General features: G+C 39.4%; 1 protein-coding gene across 4 annotated transcripts in view; it reads left to right on the top strand.

Moving 5' to 3' along the window:
* Nucleotides 1-11,813, top strand: part of OPA1 (OPA1 mitochondrial dynamin like GTPase) — a 99,180-nt gene extending 87,367 nt beyond the window's left edge. For all 4 annotated transcript variants that reach the window (XM_023551631.2, XM_010592865.3, XM_010592863.3 and 1 more), the window contains 2 exons: nucleotides 6,048-6,122; nucleotides 8,756-11,813. In XM_023551631.2, coding sequence (XP_023407399.2) covers nucleotides 6,048-6,112 — 65 coding nt within the window. In that variant the 3' untranslated portion in view covers nucleotides 6,113-6,122; nucleotides 8,756-11,813. The remainder of the gene's footprint in view (nucleotides 1-6,047; nucleotides 6,123-8,755) is intronic.
* The last annotated feature ends 552 nt before the right edge of the window (nucleotides 11,814-12,365 follow it).

Genomic DNA, 12,365 nt, shown 5'->3' with positions numbered 1-12,365 from the left:
ATAACACATCCTGTTTTCACCTTAATAAAAAGTTATATAAAATAACTGCCCCATTGATGATTAGAGGTATAAGACCAGGGACTTCTAACCTTCCCGCCTCCACCCCCCCACCAATCAAGTACTCTTTTTTATCATTGTCTACTGTGATTTTTTTACTGTGAAGTCTGTTTTAGAAGAAACGCATAGCTACAATTTCAGCCTGAATGAAGGGTTCTAGAGTGGATATAATCCCAGTCCAAAGCAAAGGTTTCCATTGGGACTTTGGAAATAATGGAGATAACCCAAAGAACCCTATTAAAACCTTTACAGAAGTCGGGGACCCAGGCTTTGAAAATACTATACCAGCCTGAAGCAGCTTCCCAGGACGGATTAATTGGCACCTCCTCCTTCTGTAACAAGCAGACGAATTCTGATTTTCTTCCTTAATGACCGTTTAAGCATTGTTATGCCTTATTTTGAGGAGGGAGGGCTATAGGGCTAAGATTCAAAAGATAATGCTAAATTTTGTTGCGTACCTTTCACTATTTCTCTTTGGTTCTTGTTTCATCAGCTATAAAAGGTACACATTTTGTCCTCTGTTAAAGCTAAGTTTTCGACTATAATTTTCAGAATTTTGAATCTGGTCTCTTGTTCATCTTTCCTGATCCTTATTTCCCCATATCCTAGATGATTGCCTTAATACTGAACTTCTAAAGAGCACTTATGGTGTAATTGGTTAATAAAAAGCCAGCATTTTCAGGAACAACATGTATTGCATACCAAGAAGTGTCTTTAATTTTCAGTCCTTTAGTGAACTGCTTTTTACAGCAGAATGTCGCCTATAAGGAGGGGTCCTGAAGCTGGATACAGAGTGCTTCTGCAGCGTGTTATAAAACCTCTCTGTTGGGGTGCATTTGGGTCTGTGGATGTGTGGTTCGCTTCAAATACAGCTTGTTTCTTCATACTTTCCTTACAAACATCTCAAATTGTCAAAGTTGATTTCAGAGCATGTCGGGGTATTGCTTGTGGTTCTTTGTTCTAAACTGTTAGTAAGCACTGAAGTGAACCTTCTGCCGGGCTCGGCCTTTTGGTGTTCACAGTTTATTCAAAACCTAATTACAGATTAGTCTATATTTGAGACTCTTAGAGCAAGTATCAGAAGACTCAAAAAGAAAATGAGAGTAGCAGTATCATTTCATGTAGAGATAAAGAGACCCAGAGCATGAATGGGTGTCAAGTCATCTGAAGGGAAAAAAGAAAAAAGAGAAGGCACTTCATTCACTGAGACTGACGGTTTATGAGTTGAGGATTATGGGAATATTCATGACTCAGTCGAGAAGCACAATGAATCAATGTTTGAAATAGCTCATCTTTTAAGTAAACACTGGGTAAATGAAAAGTAGACTCGGCATTTTCTTCTTGTAGGATTGGCTGTTTCAGTGTGGCAGAAATAGCAACTTTGTTACTCCCTTCCTGAGCTGATTTATCAAGTAAATCACAGATTTGGTAAGAATTCCCTAGTTATGAATATTTAATACAAGTAATAGCAGAAAAGGAAGTTTGCTTTATAATTAGCCATGCTGATCTCTGCACATTTCTATGGGAAGGTAATTTCCAGTGATAAAATAGGTAAATAAGTAAGATTTGGGAATTTGAAAACAGTGTAATACTGGGACTTTAAATTGGATGGGAATGTAGAAAGTTTTAGTTGCCGACATTCAACCTGGTTTTTTATGACTCACTTTTCTGTATAAGCAGGTGACATAGTGAGTATACAGGACAGTGTGGGATATTTATATTGAAATTTTAAATGAATGAATTGATACATGGGAAATAATGCTGCTCATTCATTTGCAGCGTAGTGTCCTTGTGAAGCATGAAATCAAAATTTAGCTTATAAAGCGCAAAACACAACACATTTCAGCTCGATAATAAGGTGCTGTGAGACCTGAGTATTCTCTGTTCCAGGTTAGGGTCTGACACACCAGCTTTCCCTGACCTTCACTGGCTCTGCGTGTGTGTACCCTGCCACCTGTCCCTAGGCTTGCACTAGCTTCTCTGTCCTGACTTCTGCCATTTGGTGAGTGTATAACATCCAGGAAGCCTGCCAAGTGTTTTGTTTTGTTCTTTTTCCTTTTCAGTAACCCACAGCACTTATTGTCTGTGCCATGTGCCATATTCTTTTGGAACCTCATTCATTTATTGAATATTAAGTGAGCATATACAATGAGCTAGCCGTTGTTAACACAGAACACGCTGAACTTTTTTGTCTGGTTTAGCACTTGTATTATCCTCCAAAGTTGTCTCCAAAGGTGGATAAATCTGGTCTCCTCAAGAGGTGGTTTCTTAGGCCAGGTTCTCTAGAGAAGCATATTAATATAGAGAGAGAGATTAGTATCAAGGAGATGGCTCACATAGTTGTAGAGGCTGGAACGTCCCAAGTCCATGGGTCAGGATAGAGGCTTCTCCTGATGCGTGTAGCCACAGGGGCTGGCACCCGAGATCAGCAGGTCGGAGAGCAGGGTGCGTGCCCACAGGCTGCAAAGATTGATGAATCCCAAAGATCAGCAGGCAAGACCACAGGCAAGCTGCTAGCTCAAGTCCCAAGAACCAGAGGTCAGGTGAACAGGAGCCAGGTGCAGGATCCAGAACAAGCAGAAGCTCCCAAGCCTTACCAGAATAGCCACTTACATTCAGTGCAGGCCCCATGCCCAAGGAAACTCCTTTCAGCTGATTGGCTATTTGCAGCAGACACACAACCTTAACGATCACAGTTGGTAAAATTCATGAGGATGTGTTAATGTATTTGGTCATCCTGAGGCACCAGACTATTTAGGAGGTGCTTGGTAACTACACCTTTCCCTGATTCTTACCAAAATAATGTATTTTATGTAAAGTGTAATACTTATAACAAATATACGTAAAATAACAGCATTAGTTGTGCTTCCCCTTAGGGTTAACATGTAGTAGCAGCTGTAGCATGTGTGTGTGAGTCAGAGGACACAGTCAGCCCTGGCTCAGCTGTCAGCTCCATGACCATAGTTGGCCTAACTCCCCGGGCTTTTCCGGTCTCATTTTTAGCAGTGATACCTGCAGATTGTGTAAGGGGAAATGAGAATGGTGTATGAAGTGTAGAATCTGAAATCACCCAAGACATAGTAGGTACAAGGTAGTGAGTAAGCAATGAGTGCCTCTCAAGGCAGGGTGTCGTTTGTGTCCAGACACCACTCCAGTGGGTATGTTATATTAGGGAAGGAAAGAACAGAGAAGTACAGGGGTTTTATTTAGTGTTAAAAGGATGTTTGTCACAATTTTTTTTTTTTTTTTTTTAACATTTACCGCCTTTATTTTTTTTTCCCCTATTCCTAGTAACTTACATAAATGCCCTTTCTGTCATTTTTGAGATTTCCGGACCTGATGGTTCTGTGTCCTGATATTCTAATTGTAAAATATTTTTGTTTTACAGCTTAGCTTTGTATCTGTCTAAGGGAAATTTGACTTTTTTTTTTCCTTAGTCTTTGGTTTTTAAATAGTCCTTTTGCATTCATTTAGGGAAAAAAATTGCTTATCCTTAATCTTACAAGAGTTTGATTTTCATTCGGACTCCACAGAGTTATACACCTGCTTCAGAGTGCCTCTTGGTCTCTTTCATTGCAGATAGATCTTGCTCTGGACAGTTCCTCATGAGGGGACCACAGGACAGTCTCTCATGAGGGAACCAGTGGACAGTCCCTCATGAGGGAACCACTGGACAGTCCCTCATGAGGGAACCACTGGACAGTCCCTCATGAGGGAACCACTGGACAGTCCCTCATTGGTGAACCACAGGACTGTCCCTCACGAGTGAACCACTGGACAGTCTCTCATGAGTGAACCACAGGACAGTCCCTCACGAGGGAACCACTGGACAGTCCCTCATGAGGGAACCACAGGACAGTCTCTCACGAGGGAACCACTGGACAGTTCCTCATGAGGGAACCACAGGACAGTCTCTCACGAGGGAACCACTGAACAGTTCCTCACGAGGGAACCACAGGACAGTCTCTCATGAGGGAACCACAGGACAGTCCCTCATGAGGGAACCACTGGACAGTCCCTCATGAGGGAACCACTGGACAGTCCCTCATGAGGGAACCACTGGACAGTCCCTCATTGGTGAACCACAGGACTATCCCTCACGAGTGAACCACTGGACAGTCTCATGAGTGAACCACAGGACAGTCCCTCACGAGGGAACCACTGGACAGTCCCTCATGAGGGAACCACTGCACCACTGCCCACACATAGGCTGCCCGGCTGAGGATGGAGATCATGGGCAGGGCAAAAGGATAGATGGAGCTGGCCCTGCAGCTGCCCGATTGTACTAGATTGTGTACCAAATAGAACTGGGTTTCCTGCTCATCTAGTACAGCTTTCCCAAGTAGAAGTCTTTCTCAGTGGAATGTTTAGAGAAGCTGCTGGGGCTGTAAACACCTAATGTAGATTTCCATGTGTTGTTCAACTTAAGCTACATGATTTTTTTTTTATGACTTTACCCATTTCTAAAATTTGTGACACTAAGAAATACAGAAAACTCTTTTCCTCCTCCCTCACCCCCCTCCCCCGTCCCCCTCCCCCCCAGCCTTTTAAAAATCCTTTAATTAATGAGCTGCACTTATTTGGAACCTCTAAATAGTCATTGATGAAATTGTCAAAGCAACTAGATGACTTAATTTTAAAAATAAGAATGCAGCCTTCCTTTGGAAAAGCAAGTATGTTTGCTGGTTTGCCTGCTGATTAAAAAATGGAAATCTGCCTACCAAAAAAATACAGACCAAACTTCCAAGAGATGAGTTGGATTTTCTAGTTTAATTTTGCGTATGATGAGTTTATGCCACCTTTGTGATAATCATTATGATATTTTCTCAATAAATAGTTTGATTAACAGGATATTTTTCTTACCGCTTTTGTATTAGTCTTAATGTAATACCAAGAATTAAAGGTGTTAAATTATCATGGTAGGCTTTGTTGAGTACCTGCATGGGTAATAGGAATCATGAAAAGGACAACTCTTCCTTTTCTTGGGTATTCATCAACTGATGTGGTCTCACAGGGTTAAGGGATACTTACATCTTCAGTTGCAGACTGTTTCCTTTTGAATGTAAAAGATAATAGATGTTGAGTGTTGAATTCACCTTAGAAATACAATTTTTCTATCAATATAAAGGAGAACCCTTTGCAGTTTTGCCTCTAGATCGCTAGCTTTGAACCAATCAATTTACTTTCACTGATAATTCCCACTAATAGATTAAATTGTTAAGAGGGCCGAAAGATGTGTTATCATGTTTACTATAGCCTGTGTGTTAAAATAGGTATGTATTTGATTTAGCAATGAAGTAGTATATAGAGCTTTCCCCTTTCTACTAATAGGAGATTAGTATGTACTGTGATTAGTTAAACCTGTGATGGAAATCTTCACATTTCAGAGAGAAAATAAAGTGTGACCGATCTTTTCAGGTTTGTTGCAGATATTTTCCTTGGTGACATTTTGGCATATAAATGTTTAATGTTTTAATTTAGTTATATTGGTTATCTTTTCCTTTGGAATGGTTCTTCCCATTACTGTACTCTAGAAAGTCATTTCCCAGTCAATGGCTAGCTGAATACTCACTGGTATTTTCTTCTCTCTCTTTTTTTTTAATGGTTGCATTGTTTTACATTTTTCTCTGTTCCAGACATTGCTAACTGCAAGTCCTTGTTTGGGCTTCGGGGAATCTGTGAGCTTCTTAAAATTCTAGACGTAATTTTACGTGTATGTACACATGCATTGTTCTGTGTAAGAGTCCATAGTTCTTACTAGATTCTCAAAGGCGTTGGTGACACACTTCTTCATCCTTCCTCCTTTGCAAAATGGTTAAGAGGTACTACTTATAACCTGTCTGTACAGTACTTGGGTATAAGGTGGTATGGTGACACTCTACTTTTTTCCTTTCTTCCCAAAGAATTAAACAAGTATCCCAATGTGATACCTTTGAAAAATAAACCAGTATTTTATTAAACTAATTCTTCATCTCTTTTTACCTCCACAGAGAAAGTTAGAGAAATTCAAGAAAAACTTGATGCTTTCATTGAAGCCCTGCATAAGGAGAAATAAATTGTATTATGTGAGTAAAAGCTCTCTTATTGCATTGGTACATACTAACCACAGAATTTATATTTTAGACTTATTTTCATAGTTCATCTTTCTATTTGACTGTACTCTACTTGCTCCTCATAATGTAACAGTTTTAATGGCATGACTCTGAAACTGGGTTCTGAATTCCGTATTTATAAGGTTCCTTCGCATAACTTGGTTGCCTTCTGGCTGAACTAAAAACATCCTCTAGAACTCACTTTGAAGAGAAACCACATTAGGTGACAGAGGGCCAAGATAGTTCATAATATGCAGGTGGCTGATAAATTCTCTGCATGTAAAGAATCGAACTGCTCTTATTTTAATCCAAATTTTGTAGCCTTCGTCATGTTATTCCTCAGAGTTCACAGCCAATGGATAATTACATGTATGTTGAGGAGTTGACTTGAGAAGCTTTTATTTGGCTTGATATAAAACTTTAATAGTTGTGTTTAATCTTGTTCTCTTATGTTTAAAAACATTTAGATAAACCTCTTTCCTGTTCAAAACAACTTACATAGCCATAGAATTTTCTACTTTTCAGAATATGTTGACTCTTGTCTGATTCTGTAGTCCGACCATTATAACCATGATCCCGATAAAATACCATTATCTCTAAAGACTTCCCGGAGTAGCATAGTCAATTTTTAATTATCTCTGCAGAGTTATAATTAGTAAATCTTTTGCTTTTACTGAAGAAATTAGAAAAACACTGTAATTATGCCATTATCATTTATTTAAGCTATTTAGTTAATCACATTATCTGTGAGCCTCACCCTATAAGCAGCCTGCAGCACAGTCAGAGCTGGAAGGAGTAGAAATGTTACAGGTTCACTCCCCAGCTGCCCTCAGTTCTGTTCAGAAAAGGCGCTTAAACCCAGCTACCCACTTTACCGTAGGGGAAATACATTGGAGAAAGCAAGACAGAAAGGGACGCATAGTGAGTGCCAGAGGGAGAGGTTAGAAAGCTGGTGGCTGTGGAGTAAAGCTTTATTCCCTTGTCTCTTGGTTTGTTTTTTTTTTTTTTCGTTTCTCTTTCCTAAGTTAAGGCTGATGTCTAGATGGATGGACACAAAAATACATCGAGATGCTAAAAATATCAATCATCTTTAGCACAGATCAAAAATAATTTCAGTGTTTTAACTGTGTCTGTGTTTTTAAATGTTTTCTGTTTCTTTAGTGTATGGAAAATTATTTTAAAACTTAAAGTGCAGTGGTATTACCGTCATCATCATAATCACTATTGATAGTTATTATTAGGGATAAACAAGAACCTTCTTGGTTTGAAGGTTCTCCTCTTCAACTTTGGGGTTCACCTGGTCCTTTCGTTCACAGACAGGGTCTTGAAGGCAGGGGGAAATCCATGAAAGCACCAGAAACACCATTAAACATATAAACTGAAATGAGAAGGCCCCACACCAGCCCTTGTTTTACATAATAGTATCTCTTCCCCTCCCTAAGCTGCTCAGTGTGACATAGAGAGTTGCCTTGCTCCTGGAAACATGCCTTTCCTGCCAGGGAGTCTGTCCCCGCAGCAGGCCTTGATGTTCCTCAGGCCACGGCGCGATGATACTGTGCACAAGGAAGCCCCTAGCATGGGAGCTGTCACAATTTTTCTTGTTCCCTCCTTCTCCAGAGTCTCTAAGGCTCTTCCCTTGTAATTTATGACTCAGAACTGTTACGTCATATCTAGGAATTGGAATACCTGTTTGGACACTGCAGATCCATTTAAAAGAATAAACCTGACAAAAATGATAGCCTTGTTTCATTCTGATCATTTATAAAACCTGTGAAGCATCCTAAACAATATTAGCGTTAGCTGCCATCAGGTCTATTCCAGCTCAGGGCGACCCCATGTATGCAGAGTAGAACTGGTCCATAGGGTTTTTAAGGCTGCCATCTCTCGGAAGCAGATCACCAGGCCTGTCTTCCGAGGCACCTCAGGGTGGATTTGGACTCTGAACCTTCCGGCTAGTAGTCAAGCGTTTAACCATTTGTTCCACCCAAGGATTCCAAAGAGTAGTAGTACTCTAGGCTAATTTGGGAAAAAGTAAATTATTTCTGAATTATGGCCTTTCACATGTATGGAGTTCCTCATCCTGATAATTTAATTTGTTTTAATAGTTTCAAGTAACTGTAATTCTGATGGAGACCCTGGCAGCGTAGTGGGTAAGTGCTATGGCTGCAAACCAAAGGGTTGGCAGTTCATATCCGCCAGGTGCTCCTTGGAAACTTTATGGGGTAGTTCTGCTCTCTCCTGTAGGGTCGCTATAAGTCAGAATTGACTCAACGGCACTGGGTTTGGTTTGGTGGGTAATTCTGATACTTGCTAAAGATGTTTATACTGAACACTGCCATACAGAGTCTTTCTCTACCCATCAATTTTAATACAATAGGTTTTTTTACACCTTTTCTGTAAGAAAATGAATTAACAATATCTTTATGATTCATTCGTCAGGTTTGATAAAATTATGCTAATATCGTGGTAGGTAATACTTTCAGCGATTTCTGACAAAACTAGCAAATGTAGGAAGGTACACGTCAGTGTCTGTGAATGACGTTTCCTAAGAAATTTTACATTTGTCTCCCCAGACCTAAAATTATGAAATGCTTTCTGTTTTTCAGAATTTCACTCATAACTGGCTCCGCATATGTATGAAGAAAGAAAATTCCTCCCAAGTCCTTTGTCCTGCCTCTTGTTTTTCTGCTGTTCCACTCGCCTTTCTAAACATACAATAAAGTCATGGGATAAAAATCATGTGTGCGTGCTAGAGACGCCTTAACCACCAGCTGGCCTTTGAATGGAAGAGCAGTGGAAATGGCATTCACAGCCTGCTTTATTGTATTGAAGTGACAAATCAGGATAATATAAGTGCTATGGCCATTACGTTTGGTGCCCAAAATGAGAGACTTACTCTCCTGCTTGCTGTCTCGTTCATGGTGGCGGCACTTAGTACAGCTCACTCATTAACTGATATTACCTGATGTCAGTTTCTTTTCCAGAAAAATAATGCTACGTGTTGTGAAATAAAACTTAACATTTTTTTTTAAGTTATCAGTTGTATATAAAATGATGATAACCTGCTAAGTTGTTGTCTGTATCTGTAATGTTCTGTACCTAGGAGCTATTCAGCTGTGATAATTCAGTTTATATTCACCACGTGAAATAAAACTGGTTAATGGAAGAACCTCTCAAACAGGCTAATTTGATGGTAATATTCAGTCCTAGAGATTTCAACCCTCCACTGACAGCTGCAAAGCTAAGTTGGTAGCAGTTTACTGGTGTGTTTCAGTTGATGATTTTGTACTTTCTGTATCCATTTGAAATCAGTTTATTTTGGGTGTTGTATACTTGAGTTAGACTTTCTGTTAACAGTGGTTTTTTTTTTGTTTTGTTTTGTTTTTTATTGTTTTTCTGTTGACAGAGCCATTGGACTATGGCCCAGGATGGGGAAGATTAGGATAATCAATTCATTCATTTTATTTAGACTATTCTCATTCATTTGAGCTTGGCCATCAGGAGAAGGCTTTCTTTCCTAAGACTTTATTTTAAATAGACGTGATTTCAACAGTTAGAATAATGTTAAACGTCCTCTCTTAGCTAAGTGTTTAAAGAAAAATTTTAAAGTTTAATTCATTGAAGTTCAATTATATGAATACCCTCACATCATTTTCATGTATTTTATATAAATTTTTTTTTTTATTGGCTAAAGGACTTTAAAGCAAAGAGATACACCATTTTGACTTAAAATGTTTTTCTCGTTGAGCTCTGCTCTATGAGCCTTTTCATACAGCACTGGGGTATTATAATAAAATTGGCCATCATGTGACAGTTTTTATTTTACAATTTACTGCATACTCCTTTTCTTGGAGTTGTTTTTGGTAACAGTTCCCTTGCACCCCCCCGCCCTTTTTTTTTTTTTTTTTTTAATAAACATCAATACATTCTTTATTGTCATTTCTTAAGGTCTGGCGCTCAGTATACAAAGTTGAAGGACATCCCAAAATATTTCAGAAGTTGACAGTTCACTCCAACTGAGTAAATACTTGTTTTATGCTGTTTAGTAAAAGTGGATCCACTTGTAAGCAACTAACAGCAGTATACGCTGTCACCTGGTAGATAGCGCCTAGTCGGGAACATTTTGTGCCGCTTTTATGCCTGAGGACAGTAGTGAACAGAAAGGGAGCAGAGCTCCCTAAAGCTCGGCAGGAAGATTAGGACATGACTCACCAGTTAAAAAATCCCTCACCAGTGAGTTGGAACTGACTTGACAGCAACGGGTAGACAGACAGTTTACCCACAGGTCAACCCCCTCACAGAAGCAGACAACATGTAACGTTAATGAGTTCTTTTTTGCGGTTGTAAAACACAACCACTTTACAACTGCACATCTATGTCTAGAGAAGAAAGAACATAGGACCATATTTATTTCTGTGAGCTATGGCCTAGAAAAAATCACCTCAGCTGTACAGTTGTACGGATTGCTCTCAAGCAAAAGGCTAATGACGGAAGTTGGTACTTTGAGCACGTCGCTTTGTACAAAAAGGTTTCAAGGGGGAGAATCTTCATTTCTTTGAAGAGATCAGAATTGTAATTTAAATATATAAATAAATTACATAGATTAATATTATTAAAAATTTCATTGAGCCCAGATTCCTCCCCTCCAAGTAACATAGCTTCTTGCAGGGATTATATATATATATATTCTTTCTTTGTAGCTGATCTCGTATTAAGCATACTTTTTTTTTTTTTTGAAAGCTAGGTATTTATTAAATGCAGATGACATTGAAAGAAAAAATAAAATCCCAATTGTCAACACTAACCCCGTGTGTGGTGCCTGTAGTTCCAAAATTAGAAGTGATCTAAATTTAAATCACAAAGGCCATTTCAGATACTCAATATACAGAAGTTAAATTCTAACTAGAACAGGAATCATGTTTTTCTATTTGCAAAGAATGGAGTGAGCACAGCTCGGTATTGTAAATAGATGATGTCCAACATTTCTTGATCAGAGTATCAGTTGAAAAAATCAGAATATGGAGGTAGGGCATAAACGACCGGAAACTACTACTTTTGTTACAGGTGGGGCAAACAGCCTTTCTCAGTAGCTTTAGTTTTATTCTTTCTTCTTTGTATTACTCCGGTTTTCCAGGCTTTAAGCCAACAGCCTCCTTCGCACAAATAATGTAGCCTCCAAGATGCAAATGAGCAGCGTAAGCCCAAGCAGGGAACATTGTCCGATGGTGCTTTCTAACCTCACAACTTGGGAGTTTTACCCGTGATGACAAGATCCGGAGTGTAGGTTTAAAAGGTTAACCACTTAACTAGTTAATAATTTTAGATGTATGTTGGGTGTGTTTATCTGTGAAAAGAGATGTGTGTTAGTTTTCCAATAAAGGGGATCCAAGCAGTGGTTTTTATCTCATTTCTCTAAGCTGGTATGGACTATGGTTTAGCAGGACAAAAATGTGCTTTAAAATACGCTTTCGTTTCGAACAGTCATCGTCACTGTGTGTTATTTAAATATTTAAAGCTTGTTTTCACTTGTGCGCTGTGAATGAACTTTGTATCATTTTTTAAAACCTTCCTACTCCCTGCAGATGTTATTGCAACTTCTATTTTGCTTGTGCTTGATCTAAGGTCGTTTGTCTAGATGAATAATTAAAAACTATTTAAACCCCATTATAATTCTATTATTGAAGAGTATCTCTTAAATTGTCTTTGTTTTAGGGAGAGAGACCTGTACACACAGGGTCACTGCTTTATCCCCCCCCCCGGGAGCCTGGTGGCGCAGTGGTTAAGAGCTCAGCTGCTAACCAAAAGGTCAGCAAATCAAACCCACCAGCCACTCCAAAGGAGAAAGATGTGTCCTTGTAAACCCTGTGGCGCAGTTCCACTCTGTGGGTCACTAGGAGGCAGAATCAACTCAACAGCAGTGGGTTTTTTGGTTGGTATATTTCACCCCCCAGTATAACCAACCAAACCCATGGCCTAACAAGCCTCTTGGTCAGGCTGTTTTCTGAGTGCTCCAATTTCACATACCTTGCATTTCACGGTTGTAATCCGTGATCAGTCAATGCTGTTTTTCATATTGTTGTGTGCTCTCAGGTCGATCCTGACTCAGTGATCCTAAAGCACAGAGTAGAGCTGCCCCATAGGGTTTCCAAGGTTGTAATCTTTACAGAAGCAGACTGCCACATCTTTCTTCGTGGAGTGGTTGGTGAGTTCGAACCG

The sequence above is a fragment of the Loxodonta africana genome, chromosome 1 (genome assembly GCF_030014295.1).
Source record: "Loxodonta africana isolate mLoxAfr1 chromosome 1, mLoxAfr1.hap2, whole genome shotgun sequence".
In the NCBI taxonomy this organism is placed as follows: Eukaryota; Metazoa; Chordata; class Mammalia; order Proboscidea; family Elephantidae; genus Loxodonta; species Loxodonta africana.
The sequence above is the reverse complement of the archived record's forward strand: the minus strand, read 5'-3'. Positions and strand labels throughout refer to the sequence as shown.